The 13,014-nt window shown below is 43.6% G+C and overlaps 1 protein-coding gene across 1 annotated transcript in view; it reads right to left on the bottom strand.

Annotated features, from left to right (window-relative positions):
- The window catches only part of LOC126232606 (trithorax group protein osa-like), a gene marked incomplete at its 5' end in the record, with an annotated part of 313,958 nt that overhangs the window by 207,868 nt on the left and 93,076 nt on the right, over positions 1–13,014 (bottom strand). Inside the window, 2 exons of the mRNA XM_049942808.1 lie at positions 5,245–5,466; positions 10,917–11,620. Of these exons, the coding sequence (XP_049798765.1) occupies positions 5,245–5,466; positions 10,917–11,620 (926 nt within the window). The remainder of the gene's footprint in view (positions 1–5,244; positions 5,467–10,916; positions 11,621–13,014) is intronic.

Below are 13,014 nucleotides of genomic sequence, written 5' to 3'. Positions count from 1 at the left end.
AGTCTTTTCACGCAACATGTGGGAGTAGTGTGTTGAACTCACACAACTCATACTTTAAAGCACTTGGAGAAATGTGTACATATATTTACTGTGACGGCTAGTCCCATGGCAACATCTTCTTGTAAGTATTATGCTATTACTGGAAGAATTGCAGTATAAACATGTTTCCTTGTTGTGATATATTCCGCGTTACATTGCGTGCAGTGAGCAAATTTTTCATTTGTGTGTCTATATTGTTCGTAGTTGCTTTATGATTATTAAAGGTATTTTAATTCCTCTTATATCTGCAAAAATCGGAATTAAATTTCTTTCAATGATCAAAACCTATTATAATAACCTCCAATAATTCTTCGAAAACTATAGAAATAATAATTTGAGAAATAACAGCGGAAAGCGAACAATAGCTCGTTGTCTCGCTTAGAGATTTGATGCCACTGCCGAATTCATGCAAGTTTTTAATCTGATATAAAAAAAATTACTCGCCTGTCTTTTAGAGTCCAAGGTTTTAGTCGACAATGCTAGAATTTATAATTAAAAATGAGTGGCGAAATGATAGCTGACTGTGACACTGTTAGTTTACTACACTGACTAGCAAGTAACAGATGTAGCAATGAAACAGAAAATATCTTCACACGAGACCATTGATATTTATCGTCTTGTTGACAACTCATAATTAATGTTTTCTATGAAATGTCTCCGGATTATTTCAGTTAGTGACTTTAGCATTAGATATTAAATGTGTGAAAACTATTAAGAAAAGTGTAGCTGAGTCAGTTCTGCGAGAAATGACCGAAAGGCATAACACGAGCTGAAAGATGCATATAACGATAATTGGCAGAATATTTAGCACTTTAATTCGTGTTGTTGCTGTCAGAGATGATGACTACTGAAAGCCTAGCCTTGAAGTCTCCAAACTGTTAAATTCAAAAACAAAATTAAAATGTAATAGTGTCAAACAATTACAAAGTCATAGTAATTGCCTCCTGATGTATGGTGAAGATATTACAAATGGATTAATGTAACCAAGAGTGAATTTTAGATAGGTGCTGTATTGCCGCGAGTGTGTTTCTGTCGCCATGGCGAATGGAATGCTTGGGAGTGTGACATCTCTAGAATGAAGTCAGACGCTGTACTATGAGACGATCGAACGCGGATGGGTAAGACGCGCGATGTAAACGCATTTGATTGCGGAAATGTCGTGGGACGCGAATTGTGCAGCAGTACAACTCTGACGTATTGCAGGTCACCGTTTTAGGGATGCACGGAGAGTACCTTGATTCTTGGAAAACAGCCAATCTAGGGAAATGCTGAAACAGGTAAAGGAAAGATGAAATACTGTCGCGGATAGGTCCGTCATCGTCTCTCACTGGCGGACAATACAGAAACCAACAGTCTGATCGTTTATGATAATTTTTTCAACTATATTATCTCGCAGGAGATCTGTGCCTTCGCGGCATCGCACAACGTTTGTATCATAATGCTTTGAGAAACACTCCACGAACTCGACAATACCTGTATGTCATGCCCCCTCCCTTACTTAGCTGCCGGCCGCGGTGGTCTCGCGGTTCTAGGCGCGCAGTCCGGAACCGTGCGACTGCTACGGTCGCAGGTTCGAATCCTGCCTCGGGCATGGATGTGTGTGATGTCCTTAGGTTAGTTAGGTTTAAGTAGTTCTAAGTTCTAGGGGACTGATGACCACAGCAGTTGAGTCCCATAGTGCTCAGAGCCAACCTTACTTAGCTCACTTGACCTATATCCCAGTGTAGGACATCATCAAGTAATACTTGCGTGACTTAACTGAGCTACGACCAATCTTCGAAAGTTGTTGGCACTGAATGAACGGTCATCACTCAGCATGGCTCCTCAATGCTTTTATTGTCTCGTGGTGTTCGTGCGACGAATCGTCGCCGGCATTCTGGTGAAAAAGATTGCTAATTCAGAGTTAAGGATGTTTGTCAGAGTTAAGGAAAGAGCTTTTTATGTAATGTATGCTTTCCTAGGAAGCTACGGATTATTAATGTGACTGGTCAGGCACAATCCTCTTGCATGTCGGGTGCGAAAGCAACCATTTTCCTCGGCAACTACACACGCCACACTATGATTGAGAAGAACGGTTTAGCGGTCACTAGCACCTACTCTGATTCTTCACTGCCTCACGCACAGAGCGTGATTGGCTCTTACTCGGACTCAGTGTGCTCGACAAATGAACACTAACTGCCTTTATGGACGCAATTTGTGAAAGCACTGCTACTAGGGGAGATAAAGCAGCAGCCAGCTGCAAGTGGTCGATGGAGATGATTAACAACGGTTCTCCTCACCCATAAAAAGCAATACATCGCTTCGTTGACCAGTGAAAACGAAAGTGAGGGCCGACGAAGCGGGTCCTAAATGGTTCGTAGTGGCTGCTATTTGGAAAACAAGTGACGCGTTTCGATATGAAGCTTCTGTTCTTTCGAACAAGCCCGAAGCTATGGAAGTGGTTACTTAGAATAACAAGCCGACGTTGTTTCTTTCGAGTTGAAAACGTAAATAGCACTGGTAGTCACAAAAAAGCAATATGACATCAGTCACTTAGATTAAAAACCGAAATTTACATAGGAAGACATTAACTGTAAATATCGATTTAGTACATCATCTTCTGATAATACAGTAAAGTAACTCCATAGATTGCAATAGTAAGTCTGTTCCAGAATGTTTAGTGATTATGTCTTATTATTCTGTGTTCTTTGGTTCATAATTTACCAAGTGACCATTAAAAGCTTTTCACATTCAAAGAACTATTCTTTGTACTATTTTCCAGTATTGCTTTCTTAAATGTATCAGCAGGCAGAAGTCGGAGAAAGTGTGTGTGGCGAAGTAAATATAAGGCAAAGGCCGATGACAAAAGTCATAGTCAAGTGAAATACTATAATTCCGTTGGAACTTTGCTACCGAAGCAAGTTCTTCAAAGATTGTTCTACATCTTTTTAACAATAATACTATGATAGGATTCATCAAGACACTGAATAGTGCCTGGCTTTTTCCTCCATGCATTACTTACCATAACAGCCAGTTTTTGGCATTGCGGAGTTGTCCTGCGGTAGCTGCTGTTTTATCTGATTTATTAGAGAAACTTGCTGAGAGTTATTTTTTTTTTACTTATTCGCTCCAATTCATTTAAATCGACGGCTTATTTGAAACATCGTTGCGGAAATGTATTAAGTAATTATTTATTCAAATAAACTGTACATCTTTGTACGTTCCTATCTGTTTAACACACTGACTGCTGCATGCATAGTGAGGGATGTTTCTTCGCCAGGTGAGACCAGTCAACGGCGTCAGACCTGAGCCTTTGCTGTGGCCAACGGCGGCCTTGTGATATTGTAGTCAACGTATTAATAACAAAGCAAGTTGATGGATATTTGCTGCTTCTAATGTACAGTTGTTGGAAGACAACGACCAAAGATTTACAGGCATGAAATGGCGTTTGCCTTCTTCTTACGTTCTTGTACATCATTTGGTTCGGAAACTAGAATCTTTTCTCGGTCGTACTGACTTTTCATTATTTTGTCAGATGCACATGAAGTTCCGAACACACTTTTCAAATCATCTCTGAGTTCTACATATTTAATATTATAATTTTTGTTATAATCTCTTTTACACGTTTATCTTCGTGTTGTTTAATGACTGAATCTTGTATTCTAGGCATCGTTTCTAAACCGAAAAGTTCTTTGGCGTGACTTTCGAGGGTATGTGTGTGTGCTTGCTGTCTCCAGTGACTTTTATATAAACCAGATATCCGTCTGTAGGCTGTTGAATTCACTACCTCTCTTTCGTATTCACATCTTCGTTTTCATAGATAAGGATCGAAATCCTAAATTATTCATGAGCTGCTTACTTTTTCTAGGTTATATTTTGTCATGTGGCATTTTTATTCCTGCTGCTGACTATTATAACGATATGTTTACGTAATATGTATACATAAACATACAGTTATCAATGTCCCCGTTCGTAGTCGCTAATTATAACAATATGTTTACTTTTGTGCTGTAACATATAGCCATAATCAGCGGTGGAACTATATTTGCGAACGCCGACCGTGTGCGGCTGTTTCTTGTAGGATCGTCTGATCAGTCGGAAGTTGCATTGCAGAGGAGAGTGCCTATTCAAAATATAATTATTTTTGGATAGCTCAACATGAATTTCCTAAGGGACCTTAGTTTATCATGCATTTACCAGTAGAATATGGCGCGGAGAAAATATTTCGCCGCATGCAACTTCCGTCCGATTTCGACGAAAGAATTCGTGACTGTGAACTCTCTATTTGGCAGAAACATAAAGAAAATTAAATAACTTCATGAAGGAGTGAGACATAGATTCTATACTAAATAAATAGTCCATACACCATTTCCATTTAACTTTGAATTTATGACAATTAATAGATGAACTTACACTGCAATGAAGGATTTAACATGGATGCCGTTTTGACTGGCACTTCTCTTCTCCTAATGAAACTAATTCCTTTGACTTTTCGCATACACGTCGCACAGTAAATCTACTGGTATCCAGTATTGCACTTTTACTTTACACTAAAATAATATTATTTTAACAATAATAATAATACGGCGGCAAGACATGCGCGTCCGACACAAGTTACAAGAGACAAGAGAAAATTAGTAACTGAGTAACTGTTAATCGAGAATATCTCGTACATCAAAAGAATGTGTGAAAGTGTTCTTCTTCTGTCCGTTTTTCGCGCCGCGGTTTTCAAAGACAGTAACTCACTGCATATCTGACGGCGCTTCGACAATAAACACGTTACGTCACAGGACGTTCACCTTTTACATTCTCGCAATATTATTTGCTAACTGTAGCTGTTGCCGAGCGCCTGCTCGATTAGTGAATGATTTAAAATGATAAGGCAATCACATAATGTTACACTATTTAAATTATAATCTTGACCAGAAACATCGTGAAGTCTCGATTATTATACTGCTTAACTGTCTTATGACTTATATTAAACTGTTACTCCTGTAGTGATACAACATGTCAAGGATTACATGAAAGTGTTCTGTAACTGAATGAAATACACGCGTCCCGTGACAAGATCCCGTAACTTTGGTATCTTCAATTGACACACATATAAGCAGGTCTTAGATGTAGTTTAATTGCTCACCTGTAATTCAAGAATGGCTTATTCGTCGATCCCCTCTGGTGGACCGGAGTGCGAGCAGGGCAGTGACAGGGCAGAGCTGCTTGCCTTACCTGCGGGCTGGTGGAGGTGACGCTGGACGTGGACAGGTCCATGACGGAGCCGCCGGGTGAGGTGTTGCCCTTGAGCTGGCCTGCCGCTACGCACTTGACGGACAGGTTGATGGCCGAGGAGAAGCCGGGCGGCAGCGCCCCGCCGTTGGGATCGAAGTGGTACATGGGGCGCGGGTACAGCGGCTCTGTCACCGGTTCCGTCTTCAGCAGCGGCAGCTGCTCCTGCGGCTGCAGATTCGGCTGCTGCTGCTGTTGCTGCTGCGGCTGCTGCTATGGCACCCAACACACAACCATTGTTTTTCAGTTACAGAGGGGACAATTTGGATAAGCAGTCCCATAGTGGGAACAAACTAATGAAGCGCAAATTCAATCAGAGCTTCTAGCTCTTACTTTTGCAGTCCATCACGTACAGGAGACTGTTCTGGCATCGCTGTGTTAAATTTATTAACCTCTTTTTGCACAGTTTTATCGAACTTGGCGTATATTAGCATGATTGGCTTCTTTCAGCCAATTTGGCTGCGACACCTTATTTTGATTCGAGATAAGCGGATACCAGAACTGTTGAGTCACTCGTCCTGTATGGGTTAGTAAATGTAACACACAGGACGTTTTTCATGAAATGCAAAAGAGTCAAAATACAATTTGCATGATTGGAAATGGTTGCTAATGAACATGTTGGGCGCCATAGCGGATAGCTCAATGATGCAGTCGGCTCACGGAAACAAATCCAGTGACAGCGCCTCTTACTGAAGGCAACAAGCATCTGCTCAGGACCACGTAGCTTTGCTTTCACGTGCTCTGTATGCCACAGAGTATCTCAGGCGTTTCACAGCCATAAACACTGATCTTACCAGTTGTCCTCCGCTGTAGCAGATGTTTGTGCCTATATAATTGACAGAGCACTGAGTTAGTTTTCAACAAACCGGATATCCCGTTCTTCTTACGGCGATCCTGCAGGCAGCCTTGCACCGCCTCTGTCGCAGTGCTCTTCTCCGTCATCTGGAGGGGGGAGAGCTTCGTCCACACAAACATGCATTGACTTACTTCATGCTTGTTCCAGAAGTACTGAGAAGCCAGAGTACAATGAGTGATAGAGCTAACCAATTACACGTATATGCTATTAATTTTGAACTATTTATGTACAAGATGATGGCAGCAATGCATTGTACAGCGCTTATATAATTATATATCCCACGGAAGGACCAACTGCAATACGAGCCAGCGAGTGAGAAACTACTTTTACAATAACATTCACTGCAGACTGCATAACAACACAAAATACCATATTGAGAACACTATACATTCCAGCGGACAGTGTTCTGTCGTTTAATCCACGAACAAGCTGATGTGTTAGCTTCAATGAACTGAGAGTAGTCTGGTATCTTCCTAGAATTATTATTTGACGGAAATTTACTTGTTTCTGCTTCGACGAGACTGAAGTTACAGACATTCCTCTTAGGAAGAGAGGTCATCCTTTGTGAAAGATAAAATCTGATTTGAGATAGAAGCACTGATTGAAGTTAAATAATACTTTAATTAGTGTTTCCTCCATGTTTATAAAACGTTAGCATTCACAATCATCCGATATCGTATTCAGAAGAGTCGCTTGCTGGCTGCTCGGGGCGCTGCTACGACTGTGGGAAACAAAAACGAGACGCACTGTCGCGGCTGTTATGTTAGATTGTGCTTTCACTTTGCACTGCTACACATACGAGTACAGTGAAGATGTGCGGAATGACTCGGTTTCTATGCACTATTGGAGAGTGCAGACGATTGTCTTACAATGTAATTTATTTCGAACTACGTGCATTTCGAGGAAAATGTTTCGTCTCCACTGTCGACAGTATCGGAAAACACATCTTGATTTTAGTGTTTAGCAACGGCAGTTGATATTTGTTCCCTCGTAAGGCCTTTAGCTGCCTCTCTTTCGTGATATTAATGCCTTCGTATTCTTTTTATTTCGCTAATTCAGTTGTTAAAAGACTGATTACAGGTTAGTGTAGTTGACGGATATATCTACTAAACGACCTTTGGATTTCAGTAACTTGTATTTGTTATTTTTTTACTTTCTCAAGTTGACTACGAAAAGATTTGAAATATGCTAGCGACAATTTCTCAGTCGTGTTGTTACTGCTAGATCTGACTAATTTAACAAAAATTCCACCGCGATCCTTATCACTAAAACTCTTTACTGGCATAATGTACAGTTTTAAGTTTACTGGTCCGCTAGTAGACCATGTCCTAAATAATGGGCGGTGTATGTTATTCGTGGATGACTAATAAAACATAAATGAAAATTCTGTTATTTAAGAATAGCTTTAAATTAAACATATCGATTATGAAACATCATTCTAGCATGGAGAAATTTCCTGAAAGAGAAGGAAAATGACAGTTTAACGCACCGGAAGTCTCATGGTTGTTATAGATGCTTCACTAATTTGGAGAAGAAATGCGAAAGGAAGCGGCGATGGCCTGTTCAAGGAACGAGAACCACTAGATGATGATTCTAACACGTATACCGTTGAGTATAAGTCCACTGCGTTAATCCTTGCTCCACGAATCTCGGTGTTCCGCAAGTGACTTGAAAAAAATATAGATTTTTAACGTTTCCTCCACGACGAGAACACAAGCGAAGGTTTGGAATGTACTACACCAGCGTTCATTTTATTCGATTGGATGGCACCACCAGTAGATTCCAAATCCCCCGAGAACAGACGTACCAAGTTTACCAGGAATGCACGCCTGTATCTACAAACGATGACACAAAATTTCAGTATTTATAGGAAGTACATTTGTATCTAACAACAAAAAGTAGAAAAATAAGACGAAAAAAATCCCTTTAAGAAAGACACTCCTGTTAACTGCTCAGAATGCAACTTAACTACATCACTACATTTCTATGCAAAACTTAAAGACGAGATATATAAAGTAACATGAAAGATTAACAACTCCATGGACATGAATGAAATTGAAGTCTCCCAGTCGTGAACAGAAAGCTGGACGTCATATGGCATGAGGTCAGCGTGACTGTAGCACCAGATGTGGCCGACGCCGCAGCACGAGGCAGTTCAAGGAACTGGAAAAAGACAGTGTGTGTCAGTCAGCGAGGAGTCACGGAGCACTATGGTGGTGTCCTTCATTACAACATGGCCCGGAGACAACATATGGATGGCTTTACAGGGGGAGAATCATCGGGAAACTGGAGTGTCGGAGAGTTTGACATTGCTCACAATAATGTTTCACGTGCATGGGAAACGTTCCGATGCACAGGCATTGGTGCTCGAACGAGAGTATACGACCGCTACATGGTGTAGCAGGCAAGAAGGAACTCACGTTATACGTCAGGTGCAATTGCAACCACATTTAACAGGACTGCAAGGCTCGCTCCACGGTGGCACGGGGACTGTATGGGGGCGTCCTTTTCGGCAGACGACTAGTACGTTGTGTTCCGTAGCCATGCGAGTATCCGCGGCAACGTTTGCGATGGTGCCAAGAGTATAGGCACTGGAACAACGAGAAGTGGTATCGCGTGCTCTTCTTGGATGAGAGCAGATTCAGTTTGAGACGTGATTCTGAACGCACTCTCATTTGGCGAGAGATGGAAACATGTAATGCGCTCAGGAATCCGGGTGTTATGATGTAGAGAGGCATAATGTTGCATAGAGTGCAGGTTAATTTAACAAGATATCTATGGATACATCGCAAGAAGTTTGTCAGAGCATTCAATAAAGTGCTGAAAAGATAAAAATAATCTTCATCTATGCTACTTTGCTTTCGAATGTCTAGTGAAAGATGGTTCGGTTACATAAATAACAGTGGATTTCCTTGATTGTAAGATGTCATTCTATGTATCAGATGTGCGCTATCTGGTGTACCAGATGCAGTAAAATAAAGTTTTAACCAGCCTTCGAATGTCGGAATTTACACTACTGGCCATTAAAATTGCTACACCACGAAGATGACGTGCTACTGAAGCGAAATTTAACCGACAGGAAGAAGATGCTGTGATATGCAAATGATTAGCTTTTCAGAGCATTCACACAAGGTTGGCGCCGGTGGCGACACCTACAACGTGCTGACATGAGGAAAGTTTCCAACCGATTTCTCATACATAAACAGCAGTTGACCGGCGTTGCCTGGTGAAACGTTGTTGTGATGCCTCGTGTAAGGAGGAAAAATGCGTACCTCACGTTTCCGACTTTGATAAAGGTCGGATTGTAGCCTATCGCGATTGCGGTTTATCGTATCGCGACATTGCTGCTCGCGTTGGTCGAGATCCAATGACTGTCAGCAGAATATGGAATCGGTGGGTTCAGGAGGGTAATACGAAACGCCGTGCTGGATCACAACGGCTTCGTATCACTAGCAGTCGAGATGTCAGGCATCTTATCCGCATGGCTGTAACTGATCGTGCAGCCACGTCTCGATCCCTGAGTCAACAGATGGGGACGTTTGCAAGACAACAACCATCTGCACGAACAGTTCGACGACGTTTGCAGCAGCATGGACTATCAACTCGGAGACCGTGGCTGCGGTTACCCTTGACGCTGCATCACAGGCCGGAGCGCCTGCGATGGTGTACTCAACGACTAACCTGGGTGCACGAATGGCAAAACGTCATTTTTTCGGATGAATCCAGGCTCTGTCTACAGCATCATGATGGTCGCATCCGTGTTTGGCGACATCGCGGTGAACGGACATTGGAAGCGTGTATTCGTCATCGCTATACTGGCGTATCACCCGCGTGATGGTATGGGGTCCCATTCGTTACACGTCTCGGTCACTTCTTGTTCGCATTGACGGCACTTTGAACAGTGGACGTTACATTTCAGATGTGTTGCGACCCGTGGCTCTACCCTTCATTCTATCCCTGCGAAACCTTACATTTCAGCAGGATAATGCACGACCGCATGTTGCAGGGTCCTGTACGGGTCTTTCTGGATACAGAAAATGTTCGACTGCTGCCCTGGCCAGCTCATTCTCCAGATCTCTCACCTATTGAAAACGTCTGGTCAATGGTGGCCGAGCAACTGGCTCGTCACAATACGCCAGTCAGTACTCTTGATGAACTATTGTATCGTATTGAAGCTGCATGGCCAGCTGTACCTGTACACGCCATCCAAATTCTGTTTGACTCAATGTCCAGGCGTATCAAGGCCGTTATTTCGGCCAGAGGTGGTTGTTCTGGGTACTGATTTCTCAGGATGTATGCACCCAAATTGCGTGAAAATGTAATCACATGTCTGTTCTAGTATAATATATTTGTCCAATGAATACCCGTTTATCATCTGCATTTCTTCTTGGTGTAGCAATTTTAATGGCCAGTAGTGTATGTACTCTGTCAAAGACGCTTGGGTGGATTAGACGAGCGTGTTTTTAAGTGATGTGAGTCGACGCAGGAACAGAATCTTTCTGTTGTTTTAAAGAGACTGGCTTGCTTAGTTCTGCTTCAGCTGCTACAAAGCAGACGTTCCATTGTAGACAAGCACTTGCGAAATATCTCGTGCAAAGATATAAATAATTCATTCCCGAACTGCTGTCAGGTTCGATGTTGTTCTCCATATCAAATGATTTCACCCCCTCGGATTATCACGCTCTGAATGGCTCAAGAAGAAAGAAATGTAAGAAGCAAGTATCTCTAATTAGTATGAGGGTACTTGTGCGTGTTTTACCTGAGGATGCTGCTGGTAGTCATCCTGGTAGGTGGTGGGCGTGGCGTAGAGCTGCGGGTAGCGCTGCTGGTCGTAGCCGGCGGCTGCGGCGGCTGCAGCGGCTGCGGCGGCGGCCGCCGCTGCGGGATCGTAGGGGGAGCCCTGGCCGATGTACTGCGCCGGCACCGGACCCGGCCCGCCGCCCGGCCGCCCCGCGTACCGCCCGTACAGCTCCTCGGCGGACGCCACCGGAGGCGGCGGTGGAGGCAGCGGCTCGTAGCCGATGCCGTAGCCCATGGGCGGCGGGCCTGGCTGCTGCGGGGGCGGCGGCTCCATGCTCGACACTGACGACGAGTTGGAGTCGTGACTGAGGTAGGGCTCCGAGTTACTCCCAGCACCCGCCTCGACTTTCAGGGTCACCGAACAGCAACTGGCAGCCGATACTACTTCAGACTTTGGTATGAGGCGACCGCCAGCAGCGATGGCCGACTCAGGTGATTTGGGCTTCTTGTAGAATTGCTGCTGCTGCTGCGGCGGCGGCGGCGGCGGCTGCTGCTGCTGCTGCTGCTGCTGCTGTTGTTGTTGCTGCTGCTGTTGCTGGGTGTCACTGCTTCCGTAGCAAGATTTGTTTGGAGCCCCCTCTGTTTTCGGACCAGGGTTCCCAGTAACGCTGCCACCAGTCCCACAGTTGAAGCCGAATTCTGGTGGGCACGTGGTGCCGCCAACTGAAACCCCACACAACATCATCTGTTGTTCTTAAAATGTATTATCAGACTATTTCTGTACGTTACTGTTCCCTTGTAAGAAATTACTAATGCAGTCGACGTTTTACACCCACCTTTTCAAAGACTTTATCTTTTCTCTTAAGTAATTTCGCGTTTTTGTTAACAGTTTCACATCAGTATCGCAATTGTGTATGAAGAAGTGTGTTTATGGATAACCTAGTGCTACTATCAAATAAGGCAACGGCCTTGCCGCAGTGGATACACCGGTTCCCGTGAGATCACCGAAGTTAAGCGCTGTCGGGCGTGGTCGGCACTTGCATGGGTGACCATCCGGGGCAACATGCAGTGTTGCTATTTTTCGGGGTGCACTCAGCCTCGTGATGCCAACTGAGGAGCGGCTTCGGTCAAGAATACCATCTTACGACCGGGAGAGCGGTGTGCTGACCCCACGCCCCTCCTTTCTGCATCCTCCACCGAGGATGACACGGCGGTCGGATGGTCCCGGTAGGCCACTCGTGGCCTGAAGACGGAGTGCTTTTGTTTACCATCAAATAAACTCAACGCGCCCGTTAAGTCTTTTGAACGTGAAAAGACCGCATTAATTAGAGGCGTTTTTGCTATCAGGTATCGAGGCTGACACATCCATGAACTGCGTTTATTAACGAATAATTCAGTGATCAAGTCGTAAAAAAAAAGGAAACCACTGTGCTGTTATTTCCTGTCATTCGAAATAGTTCAGACTTAAGCAATCGACTAAACTGGATGTTCTGATAAACGCAACTGAACGGTCTGCTATATTGTCTAAATATAATCCTCTTGAGAAGATGGTGCTTCACCTGAACGCAATAAAGATACATATTTCAGTGTATTACTGGCTAGCATACACCAGCAGCACATGTAAAAGGTCTACTCTATTTCTATAGGCACAGATCCACACCTAGAAAGCTTTGAACTTTATGAGGTTCGCGAAGAAACTCGGAACTGGGCGCCGTGTCTTCTTGTTTTTAGTAACGAGCCAATTTTAGGTTTACTGTGAACACAGTTTATGAAAACTTTGGTTCATCAGGTGAAAACCTATACCCGGAGAAGGTAGACGATGGTTTCCTTAAGATTTTCGCTCAGCACGTGAAAACACAGGCCAGCGTTGTATTTACTTGTTGAAACTATATATTGCACATAACAGACGTTATGATTGACCTCTAGCTATGTAATGGTCGAAGAGAGACAGTAACATGGTAATATTTCATTAAGCTTTCTTGCTGCCTTTGCTTTTGGAGAAAATCCTACACCCTTAGCATGCAGATAAAGCTTGCGCGTCCCAGCGGATTATGGCGCTTGTTGGAGCCATTATTACGCCACGTACTAACTACACTGAAGCACAGTCCGTTTAGGAG

This window comes from Schistocerca nitens, chromosome 1, assembly GCF_023898315.1.
Source record: "Schistocerca nitens isolate TAMUIC-IGC-003100 chromosome 1, iqSchNite1.1, whole genome shotgun sequence".
Lineage (NCBI taxonomy): Eukaryota > Metazoa > Arthropoda > Insecta > Orthoptera > Acrididae > Schistocerca > Schistocerca nitens.
This window is presented reverse-complemented; position numbering and strand designations above follow the sequence as displayed.